This window comes from Hermetia illucens, chromosome 3 (genome assembly GCF_905115235.1).
Source record: "Hermetia illucens chromosome 3, iHerIll2.2.curated.20191125, whole genome shotgun sequence".
NCBI lineage: Eukaryota > Metazoa > Arthropoda > Insecta > Diptera > Stratiomyidae > Hermetia > Hermetia illucens.
The window spans coordinates 140426184-140447142 of NC_051851.1; the positions used below are offsets into that span (position 1 = coordinate 140426184).

The 20959-nt window shown below is 42.8% G+C and overlaps 2 protein-coding genes across 2 annotated transcripts in view; both read left to right on the forward strand.

The window, feature by feature from the left end:
• Positions 1-1472, forward strand: part of LOC119651948 (protein yellow-like) — a 36012-nt gene extending 34540 nt beyond the window's left edge. The window contains exons 3-4 of the mRNA XM_038055802.1: positions 249-511; positions 660-1472. Of these exons, the coding sequence (XP_037911730.1) occupies positions 249-511; positions 660-1340 (944 nt within the window). The 3' untranslated portion in view covers positions 1341-1472. The remainder of the gene's footprint in view (positions 1-248; positions 512-659) is intronic.
• Positions 1473-17985: 16513 nt separating this feature from the next.
• Positions 17986-20959, forward strand: part of LOC119652977 (protein yellow-like) — a 29938-nt gene continuing 26964 nt past the window's right edge. The window contains exon 1 of the mRNA XM_038057387.1: positions 17986-18344. Coding sequence (XP_037913315.1) covers positions 18112-18344 — 233 coding nt within the window. The 5' untranslated portion in view covers positions 17986-18111. The remainder of the gene's footprint in view (positions 18345-20959) is intronic.

The window sequence follows — 20959 nt, forward strand, 5'->3', positions numbered from 1 at the left end:
ACAAAAAGTTAAAAATTTTCTTTAATTCATCCTCAAAGTCATCCTTTAGAGGCTAAAAAATTAACTGTGCCAATAGGATTTATTTATCAATATATTGTGTCTGGTGAGAAAAGAAGGTCCTAACTTTTTTGGAACACTTTGTCCCTTAGTCTACTTTGCGCCAACAATTATGAGACAAGAAACATAACTCCATATTCAAAACCCATTAAGCATTTTCTCATTACAACCCTTATTTCATTTATTCACAGCTGGACGAGCTGAAGCGAAGAAACCAGCCCTTGTTGGTGAAGGTCTGAAACTGAACTCTTCTATTGTTTCAACATTTCGTGTTCGAGCAGATGAATGCAACCGGCTCTGGGTCATGGATACCGGACTGGCTGATATTCTCGGCAATCCTAATCAAGTAGCTCCTCCAGCAATTGTAATATTCGATCTTGAAACGAATCAACTTATTCGACGTTTCACATGCCCCGAAAGTGTCATCAAGGAGGATACGTTCTTTGCCAATATTGTAAGATTTTTCAATTTAGTAATTTTATTTAGATGGAGAAATATATATGCATTCGCTTATTAATAATTCATGTGGTTGAGTCTCTCCTTGGAGAGCGCTAAATCAATTCAAATTGCAAAAGTAAATAAAGAAAAATTTATCTTTCTAGGTCGTCGATGTATCCAAGCACGATTGTGACAACGCCTACGCTTACATCCCGGATTTAGGAGCCTACAGCATTGTCGTTTACTCCTTCAAGGACAACAAGGCCTGGCGTGTCAAACACAATTTCTTCCATTTCGATCCCCTGAACGGAGACTACAATGTTGGCGGAGTCAACTTCCAGTGGACGGATGGAGTCTTCGGGTTGGCAGTGGGCAATGAAAAGACGGACGGATCGCGAGATGTCTACTTCCATGCATTGTCTAGCACAAAGGAATTTGTCGTTTCCAACAAAGTCCTGCAGAATGAGACCTACTCAACGAGTCCAGATTGCTACTATGAATTCAAATTATTAGGCGACCGCGGTGCCAACGGACAGTCATCAGCCGAATTTTTTGATAAAGATAACGAAATTGTCTTCTATACTCAAGTGAACAAGGACGGAGTTGGGTGCTGGAATGCGAAGAAACCCTACAATCAGGATACGCAAGGGTTGGTGGACTCTGATTCGACTGCTCTTGTGTTCCCTAACGATTTGAAAGTTGACCAAGATGGGTACTTGTGGGTGCTCTCCGACAGAATGCCAGCGTTTATCTACCAATCCCTGAAGCCGGAAGAAGTGAACTACAGGATTCTTCGAGGAAAGGCAAGGGAGCTAATTCGGGGCACTCCTTGCGACATTGAGTGAAGAACGAGTATTTAGATAAGTTGTATGTAGATAATTATTTCAGCGTAAAGAGAAACTATATGTATCTGTTAGTACAAGAAGTTTAGTAGACAATAAATATACGTAAATTCGTACACAGGAATTAGGAAAATATTCTTAGAATTTTACTTATTTAATCCACAATGCCCAAATTGGTTAATGCAAAACCACCGGAGAAATAATAGTGGAAACTGAATCCAATGCCTAAATCAACAGCAGTACAAAGTCGTACCGAAAGACTACATATTCCATCATTCGAATCTCATCAGAGTTTCTCCAACTTGTATCGTATGCACCCACCGAAAGCTCCATAATGTAGCTTTTTAGTATTCCATGAACATCATTGTGTGCAGCTACAGTAATGCCGGTTGTTATGAGGACAGGGAGTATGAAATAAGAAAAGTGAAAGGAACCGGCATTTCTCGACATCATTCGATAAAAATTGGAAAATACGGTTTTTGCTTCGATTTACATAGATTTTAGTTGGTAACATTATGTGCACACATATTTTCAATTGTACAACCTTTCATTAACGGAGTTAACATTTATATAAACTACCGATTAGACATAAATGTATGTATATATGATAATATCAAATTAGGCCATCTAAGAAAAGATTGAAATTTAATTTAACGGAACCCGGGGATAATTCGGATGTTTTTTTACAAATTTTAACAAGATTTAGGCTACGTAATTAATTTTTTCCGAGTTATCACAGTCTCGGCAGATGCCGGATTTTACCTAATACTAGGTCAATAGGAGAATCCGTTGAGAACACCCCGCAACGTCGGGCACAGTGCTGTACTTCTGCATGGTTTGAACCAGACTGTGCGAAAGTCCCAGGGCCCCAAGGGAAGCGGTGAGGGATTTAGGTACAATACCTGTAGCTGATAATATTATGGGAACTGCAACCACCAGCTCGAGACGCCAGATTTCTTTGATTTCCCGAGCCAGTGGCTGATAGATCACCTTCTTATGTACGTATTTCCCTTCGATGTTGCTGTTATGGGGGATAGCATCATCTTATCTTGTCAACTGACAGTACGTCAGGGTTGTTATGTGCAGTGTGGCGATCAGTCAGAACTTGACGGTCCCAATACATACTGTAAGCAGAGCTATTAAGTACCGCTTTCAGCTCATATCGGTAAACCGGACATGTTCCCGTGATCAGCCCATGCTTGTATGCAAGGTTTTGATGGATAACCTTATTATTATTATTCTGTTAAGGGAAAGTCGCGTCCTTGAAGAACTATTGTGCCCCTTTTACTGGTTATAGTGTACCTATTGATCATAGTATCGCAAGCAGGCCTGGAACCGTTAGGAACTTTAGTATGTTTCCCACTTCCAGATGTTTCAGCTTTGCATCTGGTATTAAGTGTTCTCCCAGATGTCTCGACCTACTTTGCACAAGTGCCGGACACTGTCCCAGGACGTGTATAGAGGTTTCGTCCTGCTCCTCACAAAACCTGCAGGCAGTGTCCGTAGATATCCCTAGCTTCCCTAGGTGATAGTTCAGCGACAAAGACCAGTGAGAATTCCCACTATGATTTGGAGGTTCTTTTTGGTAAGGTTTAAGCAATCCTTTGTACGCATGGGTTCGTATCCCCCAATAAGCACCCTGGACTGCTCCATCCCTGGTAGGCCCGCCCAATATAGTTCCCTCAACCGTTTCTCTTCATTTCTTAGAGTCATAGCCATGAAACCGTTTCCGATTCCACAGAAGGGTTCTGGCCCGTGTAAAGGCGTCCTACTCCCTTCTTGGCTAGTTCATCCGCTGCCTCGTTGCTTTCCAACCCAGCATGGCCTGGAACCCAAAGTATCCAGACCTTGTTGGACGAGCCGAGTGTATTTAGTCTCTCAGGGCATTCCCATACCAGTTTAGAGTTCACCTGGTTGGACCTAAGTGCCTTGATCGCTGCTTGGCTGTCGGCAAGAATAGCTATGTTCTGCCCCCTGTAGTTCCTCTGGAGATTAAAGGAGGCACATCTGTCTACGGCGTATATTTCCGCCTGGAATATGCTAGTGTACCTGCCCATTGACTCAATGTACATTTTCCTTGGACCAATGGCACCGGCACCCGCTCCCTCTGTTGTGAGGAATCCGTCAGTGTACCAAGTAATCAATTGCTAGTTTAAGCCGCATGTCGCAGCCACGCTCTACCAGTTTGCCTTGTTACTCCAACGTGTTTCAAACTTCTTATCGATGTGAAACCTCGTTGTCATGTTGTCCCTCGGTATGAGTAATTCGGAATACCGCCTAGAAAGGATATCAATCTTCCTTCGATTTAGGCAGCTCCCCGCCTCACTCATACTACCGGCTATCCTGAATATTGATCTCCTTGCCTGCATCTGTATGTGCAGATGGAGAGGGGTTAATCCCAGAAGGACCTCCAGGGATGCCGTTGGGCATGTCCTCATTGCCCCACTGATACACACGCAAGCCAGCCTTTGGAGCTTATGTAAATCCCTGGCTTGTGTGCTGAGTTGGGTTCTTTCTGCCCAGATTACCGCTCCATAGGTAATCATTGGCCCTACTATTGCAGTATATATCCAAAGTAGTATCTTCGGCTGCAACCCCATTTTTTTCCTGCGATGGATCTGCAAGTCATCAGAGCCCTCGTGGCTTTCCGACAAGTGTTTCCGACATGTGTCTTCCAGAGTAATTTTTGGTCTAGCCTGATTCCCAAATATTTGACCTCTGTTTCTCGTTTTACCTCGATATCATGTAATGTAATGGCTCTCAGGTGATTCAGCTTACGTCTCCTAGTGAATGGTACTATGGTGGTTTTGGTTGGGTTGATCCGCAGTCCCACCTTCCTGCACAAGGCACTAGTAACCCTTAATCCAGTTTAGATTTTATCACATAGGGTATCTTCATATTTGCCCCTACAGATTAAAACAATGTCGTCTACGTAGCCCTGGACTTGTATTCTAGTATTTGTTAGCACGTCCAGGAGTTCATCCACTACCATACTCCACATCAGCGGCGATAGTACTCCACCCTGTGGACAGCCTTGAGTGGTGTTCATGATAACAGAATTTGTACCTGTTTGTACCCCTATTTGTCTGCTTTCTACCATTTAGCCCATCCAGAGTGCCAGGGTGCCAGAGCAATTGTTTTTGTTTCTATGACGTCCCGTAGTACCTCTGTCAGCTGATACAGAGCAGTTTCAGTTGACCGTCCTGCCCGGTAAGCGTGTTGGCAGTGATGTAGGGGGTTACGCTTTAGAACGTTAGTTCTAATATAGTTGTCTATGACCTTCTCCACCGTTTTGAGTACGAACGATGTTAGGTAAATTGGTCTGAAAGATTTAGGGTGAAAAGGATCCTTTTTACCCGCTTTCGGAATAAAGACCACTTTTGCCCGTCTCCATGCCCTTGGTATGTAACCCAGTGCTATGCTCCCCCCTCACCACCCTCAGAAGAGACTCTAAGATAATTCCTAGGCCTCTCTGGATAAGAAGATGGGAAAATGCCATCTACTCCGGGAGATTTCATTGGTTTAAAAGTTCCCACTGCCCATCTTAGCCTAGCTTCTGAGAATACCTCTTTTGCTAGTTTCCAGCTCTCCTTCCTTCCCCTTTTATTCGTTGTTGGGGTGTCAGCAGATTGTTGTCGCCTGCCACCGAGAGGTAGCACCCCGGGAAATGAGTTCTAAGAAGCAGGTGTACTCCTTTTTCAAGCAGGCAGAGGATATTCTCCCGTCTTTGGCTACAGCCTTGTACAGCCTGGTTGCTTCTGTGATCTGTTCAATCCCTTCACAGAATTCCCTAAAGCTGTTTCGCTTCCCTGATCGCGTTGCTATACGTAGTCAGTGCATTTTTATACCTCCAGTGCCCGGTTTGGTGGATAACCTTACATACAGCGTTATGCCTAGTGATGTATTGCACCGGTGCCATAACAGTGCAGTCAGAAATGAGATGGTCCAACGTCTCTAACGCGGAATCACACATTCTGCACTGGTCGTTCTCCACCCGTTCTTTCATGATGAGCTTTTTCTGAGCTGGGGTGGCGACCACGCCGTCCTGACTGACACACATCAACCCCTCCGTCTCAGCAAAGAACTCCCCAGTATATAGCCATCTGTTTGACAAACGCAAATCGACAAATGGCTGCCAAAGGCAATTTACGTGTTTACCGTGCATTGCCTTCGACTTCCATTCATCGATCCGCTCTTGGTCCCATTTCACCCCACCCAGAGGACTGAAAGATCCATCCTTCAAGTTAAGTGGAGTCAGCCCAGAGTCTTGCAGACAGCCGCATGCAAGGGACTCGTCTGCTCTTTGATGTAAAAATAAGCGTGCAGCGAGTCGACTTGCCGATGATGTTGTGCCGCCACGTCAACCACGCCCTACCTCCGACGTCACGAGGCAAGTTCATCCGCTCCACGGCAGACTTTGGATGATGCATTCGGAATTTGGGCATAGTTGTCCGTATCCGCCGCTGGACGTTTTTCAGATCGGTCTTCGTCCACGGCAATATTCTGAATGCATAAGCCAGTGAAGGGATAACGAATATATTCAATGCGCTTATTTTATTCTTCCCCGAAAGATACGATTTCAGCACCAACTTTACACGTTGTGTTAATTCGGACAGCAGAGCATCCTTCAGATCACCAACTCGAGCATGGGTTCCTTGCACTTGTAGAAGTCCTAGGTACTTGTAGAAATCTGTCTCGGTCATAGCTTCGATGTGGAGGTCGCCAATGCTATGTCCGGCATTGGGCTCGTGAAGACCTTTGCGGATGGCTTGGATTCGACACTTGTCTAATCCAAACTCCATCCGAATATCATGGCCGAACATGTCTATTATTCGCAACAGACTTCTAAGATGGTTGTCAGCCCTAGCATTCAGTTTGACGTGATCTAAGTGCATCAAGTGTGTCAGTTCGCACTTAGCACGCAGGCCATACTTCATTGCAAAACCATGTCCTCTAGCATCATTCAGTAGCCATGAAAGAGAGTTCAGTGCCATACAAAGCCAGAAGAGACACAATTAGTCCCCCTGGAAGATGCCTCTCCGTATACGGATGAGCTCTGAAGTATTAGCACCCTCAGATGTACGCACTGATAAGGTGGTATGCCATCCTTCCATGACTGTCGCCAAAAACTTTATTAGTTTCGGATCAATGCGATACAGATGTAGGATATCGATTAGCCAGGTATCCGACACTCTATGGAAAGCCTTGGCATAATCGATATAGCAACTAAGGAGGTTTCTCTGGCCTCTAGTTGCCTGTCCTACAACTACCGAGTCGATAATGAGTTCATCCGCTGCCTACGCGAACCTGCTGAAGTGGTACCCACAGATTGTGGCGAAACAGCTGCAACAGGTGGAGCTATGTTCCTGGTCGTCGTGGCGCCTAGACGTCGAACCGCCCCATGACTAGCGGTTTCGATGCCGTGCTGTCCACTTCGAGAAAGTCAGACGACTCAGGCCGGTTATCCGTACCGGACCTTAAATTTCTTCTTCTTCTCATTTCTGTTGGTGCATTTTATCCCTAGCTGTCAGGTGTTGAGATAACTTCCTCAGTGAGTAATCTTTAAGACTGCAAAGTTCCTGCACTTTCCTCACCTACCCCCTGAGACGCTGCGGTGGTGTACAGCCATTCAGACTGAAGCTATTCATCCCTCGTCCTTTCACAACCGGGCTTGGGACCGGCTACGGTGGAGTTTATTACTATTATTATTAATTTAAAACTAAGCAGAAAAGTAGTTAGTGATGATGATAAAAGCGTGAACAGAATATTCTTATGTGTTGAAGGTGGTTATTGCTGAAAGCAATTTTTTAACGTCGACGAGATACATCCTCACTACAGACGTTCACCCTCTAGATCATTTATTTTCAAGAAAGTAACTGCCTCCCCCTTCGACACCACTTTGTCGTGGTGGGGAAGCTTGTAGTAGTTTACTGCTACACTAGGGGTGCCCAAAAATACATGAAGGTGGAAATAAAAGATTTTGGAGGCTTAACCTAATTCAGGTCCCACGGAGAAATCTGTGGAAGGTAGGCTCTCCACTTCAGTGGAAAATTTACACCCAGTGTCTACGGGGCGGTAAGACAAAAAGTATAGTACAGCAATTCCCTTAATGAGAGGAACTGGAAATCTGATTACGGCCGACTTATCGTCTAGTTTCGAATATAAGCTGAGTAGGAGGGCTGTCGATTACTCTGGCGCAAGCTGAAGAGAAAAGTAGTCCGGATAGCTGAGTGGTTAGAGCACAAGGCTGTCGTACGGATGGTCGCGGTTCAAATCTCGCTGGCGGCAGTGGGATTTGTATCGTGATTTGACGTCGGATACCAGTCGACTCAGCTGTGAATGAGTACCTGAGTCAAATCAGGGTAATAATCTCGGGCGAGCGCAATGCTGACCACATTGCCTCCTACAGTCTACTGTAGTGTACCGTTACGGTCTTGAATGAAGTGCTCTAACACACTTCAAGGCCCTGATCCAATATGGATTGTTGTGCCAACGATTATTATTATTATTAAGCTGAAGAGGAAAGGCTTATTAAAAAATCCGCGGAAGCTGTGAAACGCATGCGATCCTCGACGTTCCTCCAGAAAAACGTCGGTAAGGGTTTGAAAAACTCGCTAATGGAGCTGGAGGAGCAACTGGATAGGATTTAATATTATAGGCGGATATGGAGAGTAGGAGAGAATCCGCAGGAAGCAGAAACAACCGCGATCCCCGACGACAACACTACGAGTACCAAACGCGTCGCAGACAGCTCATTGCAGTGCGAACTGGGGAAAAAACAAAAGGAGAAAGGGGCATCAGAAGGAGACTTCGATCAGGTACTCTCCAGGGCTCAAAAGAAGAAGGCACAGAGGAACAAGAGATAACAACACGTGGCGCCATCAGAAAAACCTCTGCCTAAAATTAAGGCGGACACGAAAGATGGAGCACCAAAAGAAAAGGTGGGGAGACGAAAGAGGACTACACCGCCAGATCTGGTTATTAAGCAGACGGAAGACAAGACTTTTGCGAAAGTCCTCAGTCACTTGCTGATTTTTTTGGCGGAAAACTTTAAACGCTTATATCTCCGCTAAAATTGAGAATTTCGCAAAAAGGAGCTTAATTCGTGATCACCACCTTCGGGGGAGGGTCTGAGTTTCAAAATGGTATATAGTTTGGGGATCTGAGTGCCAGGAAAATTACTGATTTTTGGAGGAATCTTGGGGAAAACTTCAAACGCTTATATCTCCGATAATATTGAGAATTTCGCAAAACGGAGCTTAATTCGTGATCACTACCCTCGGGGGAGGGTCTGAGCTTCCAAATGGTATATAGGTGGGGGGGTCTGAGTGCCAGGAAAATTGTTGATTTTTGGAGGAATCTTGGGGAAAACTTTAAACGCTTATATCTCCGTCAATATTGAGAATTTCCCAAAAAGGAGGTTAATTCGTGATCACTACCTTCGGGGGAGGGTCTGAGCGTCAAAATGGCGTATAAGTTGGGGGTTCAGCGCTTAGGCTTAAACAAAGCAACCTGAATCATGCCCAGCTAATTTTATTTCTAAAAACAAAATATACAACCATGGATATGTGCAGTTGCCAACAATGAAATTAAACTAAAAATTTAGGATTGTCGATCATTCTCACTCCCTCATCCCCTGTTGGTTGTCTATTGGCACTAAGGATGGTCCTTTGACTATCGCAGTTTCCAATTTGTAAAGACAAATTTAACTAACGATGATCGAGAGACTATACTGATCGACCGGGGACAACCAAGAGGGAAAAGCTGTCCGAAAAAAAAAAACAAAAAAAAAATGACGAAATTGGCCGTAAAGGTCCGCTCCCAAATATTGAAGCTCAATCGTCCCGCCTGTCTCCTATGCGCGCAGCCCCAGTTGAAGCAGGCTAATGGTGTGATGCTTGATGCACTGAGTGCCCGAGGCACAGGCACCTTTCGAACCAATCCTTCAACCCCATGAACTCACATAGGCATCCGTCGCCCATGCACCCCGCGTGGAAAGATCGACCCAACCCACAGAATCCCTCCTTGTGGTCTCATGCCACCATCAATCGCCGCGGTGTGCTGACAGATCAAACTCAGCAGAGCTCTAACGACCTAGCGCTAATGTGAAAGGTTATATTGTTGTGAGACAATTATATGTTAATTTGCTGGAATCAAAAGGGAATAAGGGAATAAAGTGGAACAATTTTTTAGCTCAACAGAAATCCCGAGAACAGAAGCAGTAAAGGGAATATAAATTAAAGAAAATGTATGAAATGGAAAACACAGCACCCCAAACAAAAAAATGATAAAATCAGATAACCTAAGAAAGAGAAAAAATAATGGCAAATCTAAATATATAACAATGATTAAATATCTTAATCAAATGAAAGAAATTTAGCCAAAAAGAAAGAAAATGAAATAAATCAATAAAAGAATCAAATAATCAAAAAAAAAACAAAACATATTCACAAAAAAAAAGGAACTTGAGGACACCTCCGTCCCTAAATTTTCAACTCTTTTATTCATTAACCTCTGCCAAAACTCATGGATGGCCAATATGTCATCCCAAACTCCTAAAGCTGCTGGAATATATGTTCAGAAAAAACTTCTGCCCACCCGTCACTTGTTCCCTACGAAGAAGAAAGAATATTAAATTTTCAATTTCAGAAACCAAGAGCAAGCAGTTTCATATAAAGGTAGAGAAGGATATTCCGAGGAAGCTCAGATGGCAACACATTTCAACATATAGCCACAAATGTCCGTAGAGCCAGAGACTTCTGGAAGGCAATTACCTACGAGACGTTGAATCTGAAAGGCAAATACAACAGACGACCAGGACAGGACAGGAAGCTCAACTCTACAAGGTAGGAAAGGAAAATGGAGGCTTAGAAGCACTTGCTTCTTTGGAAGAAAAGGGTGAAACCTAAAACTGGAAAGATGAAGTCGAGTGCATGTGGAACCTAACCTAAATGACCATCCTGAGTGGCCGTAGACGACCAAGAGAGAGCTATCCCAAAAAATATAAAAAATGGCAAAACTGATCATGAAGATCCGCCAGCAAATATTGAAGCTCCATCGAAGTGCTCCATCGACCGTTGCTTGCATGTCTCACCGCTAGCCAGGTTCGGGTCAGTGTTCTCCAAAGCCCCGTACTGGGGTTCTTGCTGTGGAATATAATACATGATGGAGTGCTCGGCCTTCGCGTGCCAAAAGAGGCAATGTTGATTGGTTTTGCAGATGACCTGGCAGTCGTAATAGTTGCAAAACACCACCAGGATGTGGAAGTGTATGCAAATGAAACCATTCATGCCATCAAAGCTCATGGTGAAACTGTACCTGACGGAAGGTAAGACGAAGGCGGTTCCCATTACCAATCGCAGGAAAAGCAACTCTGTCTAAATCCAGGTTGGTAATCACGAGGTTGTTTCAAAATTGATCATTAGATATCTGAGGTAATAATTGATGCCAAGTTGGGCTTCAATAGGCACCTGGACTATTCATGCGAAAAGACAACAAGCAGCTCATCTCTAGGAAGGATGATGCCTAATATTGAGGACCAAAAACCAGTCGGTGGCTGTTGATCGCAGGAGTGGTGAAATCCATCCTGCTATACGCGGCTCCTGTCTTGGCGCGCGCACTGGATAAAACAATGAACCAGGGGGGAGTGAGGTCAACATACCGACAAGTCACGCAGAAGGTGTGCAGTTTTTATAGGACGGCATCTGGTGAGGTACTCGACCAGAGAAGGCAACTGGATCCGGGTGAAGTGACTACGGATTTCCAAAAGCCACTAGGAAGGAGCGGTGCAGGACGAGGCAGCAACGGCGGGATAATTTTGAAAAGGGCCGCTGGACCCATTCACTGATCCCGTGCATCGAGAGATGGGTCGAACGAAAACATGGAGAATTGAAAAATCACCAAACACAGTTACTTTCGGAAAATGGTAGGACTTGCATCGCTTCAGATTGGATGAGACCGCAGGCTGTCTCGAATGCGCCGCTTCACCCGAGGATCCGGAGCATGTTATGTTCCTCTGTGCGAGATTCGCGATTGAAAGAGGGAGGTTAAATGACGCCATCAACGCCGTTATTAGACCCCTTAATTTCGCGCATGAGATGCTGAGATCCACAGTGTGAGAAAGGCAAAAGTAACTGCGATGCAGGAAAAGCTGCAAGAACTGGAACGAGCCCTGCAAACATGACGGTGACTTAGTTGTGTTATTGTAAACCAGAGTCCTGGTAATACTCCACGGAGGTCCCGGGTGAATATGGGCGGAGAAGTGGGGGTGTTTTAGTGAGTGAGAATCCCACACACTCTTGCAACCCAGCGCAGCAAAAACCCTTTTTTTTAATTTTCACCTCTTCACACAAAGGAAACAAAACGACATCAAACAGACAAATGTCAGTTCCGGACAAAAGTAATTTTTGCGTCAAGCAAATATCTAAGACGGCTTCAGAGATTAGACAAATATCTGCATCAAACAAATGTTTGTTAAAGACAAAAAGTTTTTCTGCAGCAGCAAAATATCTATGTATGCCTTACACATCATTATCATCATCAAAGACGCAACAACCGGTATCCGGCCTTAGCCTGACTTAATAAGGAATTCCAGGCATCCCGGTTTTGGGACGAGGTCCACCAATTCGATATCCATCTCAGGCTGGGTCTGCCTCGTCTTCTTTTTCTACCATAGATATTGCCCTTATAGACTTTTCAGGCTGGATCATCCTCATCCATACGAATTAAGTGACCCGCCCACCGTAACCTATTGAACCGAATTTTATCCACGGCTTGACGATCATGGTACCGCTCATAAATTTCATCGTAATGTAGGCTACGGAATCGTCCATCCTCATGTAGGAGGCCAACAATTCTTCGGAGCATTTTTCTCTCGAACGCGGCCAAGAGTTTGCAATTTTTCTTGCTAAGAACCCAAGTCTCCGAGGAATACATGAGGACTGGCAAGATCATTGTCTTGTACAGTAAGATCTTTGACCCTAGGATGAGACGTTTCCAGCAGAACAGTTCGAAGGTGAAATAGGCTCTGTTGGCTGCCAACAACCGTGCGCAGATTTCATCGTCGTACCGGTTATCGGTTGTGATTTTCAAACCTAGATAGGAGAAATTATCAACGATCTCAAAGCTTAGTCTACTATCTTTATTCTTTCCGTTTGAGCAGTACGGTTTGATGTAGTTGGTTGGTTGGTTTTTGGTGCTCACGTTGCCACCAGATATTTTGTCTTGCCTTCATTGTCGTCCCTGCTTGATCTGGATGAAGGCAGTTTGTACGTCTCGGATCGTTCCTCCCATGATGTCGATATCGTCAGCATAGACCAGTAGTTGGGTGGACTTAAAGAGGATCGTACCCCTCGCATTTACCTCCCGGTCTAGGTTAAAGAGGACGCTTGATAGTGCATCCTCTTCTCGTAGACCGTTGTTGGTGTCGAATGGTCTTGAGAGTGAGTGCTGCTTTTATCTGGCCTCACACATTGGTCAGGGTTAGCCTAATCAGCCTTATCAATTTGGTCAGGATACCGAATTCTCTCATGGCCGTGTACAGCTGGCTATGTTATTATAGGCGGCGTTAAAGTTGTTGAAAAGAGAATGCAACTAATGTCCATATTTCAACAGTTTTTCCTTCGCTTCCCGCACAGAGAAAATCTGATCTGTTGCTGGTTTACCTGGAGTGAAGCCTCTTTGGTATTGGCCAATGATGTTCTAGGGCTACCCGGCCTAGCAGGTAGTGGTGAATATCTTAGAGATGTTACTCAGCAACGTGATACCTCTATAATTGCTGCATAATATCTCCCTTTTTATATATGAGACAGATAATGCCTCTTTGTCAGTCGTCAGGCATTGATTCGCTGTCCCACACCTTGAGCACAAGTTGATGAACCACTCGGTGTAATTGGTCGCCTCCAAATTTAACCAATTCGGCTGTAATTCCATCGGCTCCTGGCGACTTATGATTTCTAAGCAGATGAATCCCAGCAGTTCGTGATAAGTCTCCGCGCTTGCGCGCGTTCTTTGAGAATGCAACATTACCCGGTATGCAGCATCCTTCCGTTCCGTTGCTAGCTTACATTCATCGTGAAACCAGCCGTTCCGAGTTTTCTTGCGGTTGGGGGCAGGTATCTTTGTGGCCGTATCAATGATAACGTTTTTCAGGTGGCTGTGAAGATTCATTTGCAGGATCTCTATTGACTGCGGTTATTGTGGCATCCATTTCACCCTTATAGGGGTTGCGAAGGGCTGTGTTGTGAATGGCTTCGGTATTCACATTCACCTGATTGTCAGAAGGGATCGTAGTCGGTGTTGTTATTCGAGCTTGAAGAACTATGCCAACGATATAGTGGTCCGAGCCTATATTGCCCCCCCCCCCCCCCCCCCCCCCTATATGTTCTGACATTCATCAAAGCTGAGAGGTGACGGCGTTCAATCAACATACGGTCAATTTTATGGTCCCACGTTTGTTTGTGGACCGTGTAAAGTATTTAAACGCACAAATATTAAAACAAAAGAAATCCGTCAATTTGTCTTTATTTCGTGCTCGATATTCGACCGAGATCTTCACTCTTCTATAATCTTCTTTTATCTAACTCTTTCACGGCGTATCTCCGATTGAGATCCTTTCTTATCTCAAAGCGTAAAACTGGACAAGTGGAAGGGTTTCAAACTAAATCTGTTTTCACACACACATATTCACCACACACATGTATTATTGGAAGATCTCCGTCAAGATCCATTCCCAATTTTCTCATTTGTGTAGGATTGCAAGCTATGGCAACAAGTTAGTACGTCTACTAATTGCTTATTACCATGCTCGTCCTACACGTTTAACTAAACCTCTTTCACGACAATTATGTAATTACATAGTTTTCATCCGATTGCGCATTGATAATCAATGAGTCGGAGACACGTTAACTCTCATTGCACATTCCGGGTACGAAATAAGTGAGAGACATAGAGCTCATATTTTGTCTCAGTTTTAGCTTTTTACACATTTCGATTTCACCACTTAACAGACCGCTTTCCGCGCAAACCAGGTACTCCCAACAATCATTTCGTGCGACACTAATAACCGAATAATCCGCAGTCCGTTATCATTGGTATCCCTATGTAAGCTATTGGAACCGAGATATCGCCTGAATACGGGCTCCGTCCCTACTTGACTGTTGAAATCACCAAGTATGATTTTGATGTCATACTTGGGGCAGGCTCAACTGGTTTACTGGATGGCCATAATAATATATGGTGTAGCGGCTCTTCTCCAGGAAACCGGTCATTGTCCATCGCATCTCTTGCACCGGTGTTACATCAGCCTTATATTGAGACAGGGTATCGACTAGCTGCTCAGCAGCATTCGGTCTGTGCAGGGAACGCACATTCCATGAGAAAATGCGCAAATCGTTAATCCGTTGTCGTTGCCGGGTTCTTCGTTGTAAAATCCATCCTGTCCGAGGCTCCTTTTGTGGCTTCGTAACATCGGTTTTCCGTGTAGGGTTGTCAGCCCTACCCAACCCCCAACCTTGTACATTTTATCCCCTTTTGAAGCACGGGAGGCTCACCTTCATCCTTCTCCGTCTGCAGTTTTTCATAAAGAAAGAATCACCACGTGGAGGTGGAGATAGGGTTTGGTAGTAGAGCTGTCGGTGTTGGTTCAGCAGGTGAGTACCAATCCACGTTTCGCCCTGGCTGTCAAAGGGTAATACCCTTTGACAACCTGCAAAGAATTGTGTGTCTGGGTATCACCGGTGCTATGAGCACCGCATCTGACGCAGCTCTAAATGCATTACACAATTTGGATTTGTTTATTCAGAGCACTGCAATGAGGGCAGCTTATAGACTAATGCGATTAGATCTATGGGAAAACAATGGACGTGGGGGCACAAAGCATTGGAAGAGTCATTAGGAGAACTGAATCTAGTTTTCGCAATGCCTTCCGATTCTGAGATGCTCATACATCTGTTTGGTAGAAGATATGATCTTATCTAAAAACAGAGAGAAAACTGGGACGAACCAGAAGAATGCATGTCGGGATATACTGACGTCTTCTACACCGATGACTCAAAGACAAAAAATGGTTCTGGAGCAGGAGTCTACCTCTCGAATAGAAACGAGAAGTGGGCTTTTCCTTTAGGACAGTACACAACGGTCTTTCAGGCTGAAGTGTATGCAATCTTAAGGGCGGCAACCTGGATGATTGACTAGCGCTTGAAGGGCAGGCGCATCACAATCTGTAGCGATAGTCAAGCTGCATTGAGGGCGTTGAGTAGTACTTTGATCACTTCAAAAATCGTTCAGGAATGTAGAAACCGATTGAATTCTCTTTCGAGATTCAATACTGTGGATTTACTCTGGGTACCTTGTCATTGTGGTGTACAGGGAAATAAAATCTCGGATGCCTTAGCAAAAGAGGCTGCAACTTTCCCCATGCCAAGACCGGAACCAGCAATTGGGGTGTCGGTAACATTGGCTGATGCTGCTTTCAAAAACTGGGAACAAGCTTCCTTTAATGACAAGTGGCGAAATCTTAATGCTACTATACAAACCAAACTCTTCCTGTCAGAACCAAACAAACATACTGCAAAGTTTATCCTGTCGAAAAGCAGGAAGACTTGCAAAAGTATTGCGGGCATTCGAACTGGCCATAATTCACTAGCTGGGCATATGTTCAGAATAGGAATTATCCAAGATGATAGGTGTCCATCCTGGAAGCGGAAACCACGGACCATTTTCTCTGTGAGTGCCCCGCTTACAGACGCATCAGACATCAGATTTTTGATACTGATGTGCTCTAACAACTAACAACGGGGAGGCATAAACGAATCCGGAATATTCCGTTAGACCAGGGAATCGAGTACAATGGACCACTAAGGTCTGCGTGCTGAGAGGCTTTGCCTCTCCCCAGAGTACATCAAACGAAAAAGCGACGACCCTCGAAACATCAAGTCAATGGTAGCAAGGCATATGTTGGAAGAGCGACATACCGTAACGATGGACAATGTTGATATTATAAAGCGGGTGCGGAAAACTCAGCTTTTGGATGCATCGGAAAACAGATGTATCATCAAAGAAGGGAGGCAGGTAACCTTACATTACGATGAAGGAAACTGCGCAACGACTTTGGTAAAAAAGGTATGCAGCAGGTAATAGAAAATAGGATGGGAAAAATAAAAAAAAAATTACAGAGTAATTAATAGAGTTAAAAGTTACTGTATAAATAGGGTTAGTTTAAGACAGATTAATTAACTAGGTACTAGCACTGATGAAGGAACCACGTGGTCTTCCAAACAATTGTATGCGAAAGGAAAATAAAAATATTTACAGTATAAGGAATAATACCTAGTTCTTTTCTTTATTTAAAAAAATTTTGTTTGAAACAGACATTCGTCTGTCTGATGTCTGATGCCAACTCAGACATTTACCGGACAAATGTCTGCCAAATATGTGAGATAAACACCCATATTTGTCTGATTCAAAAAAAACTTTGTGCCTGAAACTGACATTTGTCTGCCTAATGTCTGAAACATGCACAGACATTTGTCTGTCTGTTGCCTGAGGCAGTCGGAGACATTTTCCTGCGCCAAACATAAGCGCTTCCAATATGTTTACCTTGAAAATAGACTAGGCAACATCCTGTCGTGTCGTTCCCAGTGGGCGCGCTCTCTTAAGTGCCTTTTTTGGCAAGGTTGTAAATTATCCTGTAATGCGGTAGCATTATTTCATCACAAATTTATGCGAACAACGGCCATAAAAATTTGAATTATGGTAACATGACATTCAATACCCTTCAAGGTACACTTAAATGAAAAGTAATTGCAAACATTATAGAATACGGAAATTACTTAGTTTTAGGTGGAAATTTATATGTCTATCAAACAATTGAAAATATCTTTAAAACTAAACAACTATCTAAGTAGACGCCTCTTTGTTAGTATCATATTATAATTTTCCTCTGGGTGGCATATGAGTTCGTTGTGCCCAAATATCAAAATCACGAGACTGAACACTTGAAAAGCCGCATATTTGGATACAATCTAGTTCTCAAAAAAACAAGATACTGCGTAAAAAAATCACTGGGCGCGCACGCCGCTTTTCCCAACCACGGTCAACAGGCTATTCCAAGAATTTAAGTGCTAATTAGATTAGTATGCAAAGATATCTTAATCGTACTACATTCTTCTAATGCATTTAGCTAATTTCTTTTTTCAATTAATTGATCATTTCACGCTTTCCGGGGTGACACCTGGGTATACCAATTTGAAATGTTTCCATCGCTAAATGGCTCTAATATGAAAATAATATCATTCCTAAAAGCCAACACATTACAGACATTACCTTGACAATTCTCAAAGTTGATTGTATTCGCAGGCCCAATTGAAGAAAAAACAAAAGATACAGAAATAAAAAATATATTTTATAAGATTTTTTTTTATCCCATTATTATGAACTTAAGATGGAATAAAACCGGCTTTTTCAAAAGCAGATAGAATATGAGTAATACGAACGTGTGTAAAAAATTTTATCTTCCGACTTGATATCAGGAAAGATATTAAGTATTCACGAGACTGAGAGGAAAAATGACAAACGTAATTTGGCATCCAGTTATTGTTGGTAGGATTTCTTTCAACTTTAGATTTTAAATTAAGTTTTCAATTTTCGTTTAGTTATATCTTGCATTTCAATCGGAACGGAGTTGCCTAAGAAGGCGAGCCCGGCGATCTGAGAAGATTGGAAAAAAATCCTAAAGATTAAAAAGAATATATACTTAGTATCTTTAGTATATAAAATGCATTCAATTCTGTGGTTAGTGGTTCTAATAAATGCGTGTGATGTATTTCTAACGGATAAAACATACGCAGCGCGATTACAAGAAAAATATGTGTGGAAACAGATAGCCTTCGCGTGGCCATCGGATGGAGAGGAACAGAATGCAATAGCAACAGGACGCTACATCCCGGAAAATAATGCGCCCCTTAGTATGGATCTTTGGGGTGACAAAGTTTTTATAACAATTCCAAGGTTTGTGCATAATCCCGAGTATTATAAAAAAATAAAAATATCGTCAACGACAATTTCACTTTTAAAGGAACTAACTATTTTAGTCTTAAAAAAGGTATCATATTTCAAACAATATCCGCTAAAGCCGACATAGTTTCAAAAAACCAGATTCTTTTGGATGCCACCGAAAAATATCAACAACTTTTTAAGTCATTCAATCAGGAGTGCTACGAGGACATAACACGCGGTAGTAGTTTATCTTTTTGCGGAGCAGACTCATGCATTATTCGCTTATGACGTATAAAGCGAGCAGCTGTTTGTAAAAAAACCACAGAATAGATACTGTATACGTATCTATTTGATATTCAAAAACACGAGGCGGAACTTTGTTACTCATGGAATTTTCATAAAGTTTCAGATAGGCGAGGACCACAAAAACGTTTTTGGGTAAGATTTTGCCCACCCTTGTTCTATCAACGTCAGGAATGATTTTTTTCCAAATCTACAAGCTTTACTGTTTTAACCGGTTTAAATTCTATCAGATATGCAGATACTAGTTTGGAACCATTGTTTCTTGGCTGACTTATTCTTCTCAACAAAAATTTATATTCAAAATAATTTATTTCCTCTAATGCACGGCGAAAGTGCTACAAAAATCTAATAGAATTTTAATTTCAAGGTCGCATCTGGGGAAGTTTTTAAATGGTGAAATGTCGCTTTTTCTTAAAGTGGTTTCAGATGCCATCTTATAATCATTCACCTCCAGCAAATGTTGATATTTTCCATTCAGGTTGAATTTATCGGTTCGCGACGAATGCACTAAATTATGACCATTTTACACTTGAACGCGACATTCAAAATTGAACGGAAATAAGTCTTAAACATTTTTAAATTATTCAGATATTTTACATCTTTTTTTAAAATGGCATTAATTATAAAGATTTTTGACACAAATATCGGATTTAAAATATCCGAATGAATGCATGTCCGAATTGAATGAAGCGAAATGTTCAGGTAGAGTTCCAGACGACTCCGCGAAACTGAAGGCCTCACAATTTAGTTTATGCAACAGTCAAAAGTTTGAAATTAAAAAAAAAAAACTTAAGTCTGATGCTTTGATATTCAACAAATAATAAGTTTTTAATTATTTACTTGACGATAGTTTTTTGAAGAAATTGGCATAAGAAATGCCCATTTGCCCCGTCCCCAAGAAGTGAAAGTGGGAGTTGAAAAATAAATCCTTAAGGGTGTGCTATAGTCGTCAAACATAAAAGAACGTTTATTTTGAAAATATTTCATATAACAGTACACTTTAAAAATATTTTCCCAAAACCTAAGCTTATTTGCAGTAGAATCCACCAAGATATAAAACTGTGAACTCCGTTCAGTTAACGGTTGAGGCCATAGTTTAAAGCTTTGAAAGCATATCTCTCGAAACGACTCTTTATAAGTCGGGGGACGCGATATCTCAAAAACTTTTGGACGGATCACCTTCATTTTGATCACAATTTGAGAATGCATATTTGGATAGGTCACAACGATCTTTTACTTTTTCGCCGCTCGTATCGATTATACAGCGCATTTTTTAGGGTAAAAATCGTATCACTTCAACCGCTCGTCAAAAATTCAAAGAAAAAAAAACTTGAAATAGAGAGAGATCGTTGTAACTTGTAATTATTCTGTTAAAGGAAGTTGCACTGTGTAATCCAGAAGTTCTCCTTGGTGAGGTTTAACTAGTCCTTTGTGCGCTTAAGTTTACATCACCCCAAAGTACCGTAGACGGCTCCATTCCTGATAGGTTCGTCAAGAATAGTTCTCTCACCGTTCCACTTCAATTTTTTAATGTCATAGCCATGACCCCTTTTACCAGTTACTCCAACGTGTTTCAAACTTCTTATCGAAGTGAAACCTCATTGTCATGTTATCCGTTGGTATCAATAATTCAAGGCACCGCCTAGAAGCAATATCAATTTTCCTTCGATTTAGGCAGCTCTCCGCCTTATTGATACCCCCGCCGTCTTGAGAATCGCCCTACTTGCCTGCATCTGTATGTGCAGACGGGGGGGATTAACCCCACCTTCAGGGATGCCGTTGGGCATGTCCTCATTGCCCTACTGATACACACGCAAGCCAGTCTTGAAGTTTATGTAACTCCCTTGCTTGTGTGCTGAGTTCAGTAATTTCTACCCAGATTAGTGCCCCATAGGTAACCGTAGGTTTTATTGTTGCAATGTATATCCAAAGCAGTACCTTTGGGAAGAAACTCCATTTTTTCCGACACGTGTTACCTAGTGTAATTCCAAACTATTTGACCTCTGTTATTCGTTTTACCTCCATGCCAAGTAACCTTATGGCCCTGAAGTGATCACGCTTCTTAGTGAATGGTGCTATGGTGATTTTGAATGGTTTTATACGCATCCACGCCTTCCTGCACCAGGCACTAGTAACACTTAGTACAGCCTGAATTCTTTCACATAAGGTATCCTCATATTTGCCCCTTTACATTAAAACAATGTCGTCAACGTTACCCTAGACTTGTATTCCAGTATTTGTTAGGTCGTCCAGGAATTCATCCACTGACTCGACCGGTGGAGGGGCGGATGACAGGGAGTTCCTTGAACTGACAGTTCCCTTCC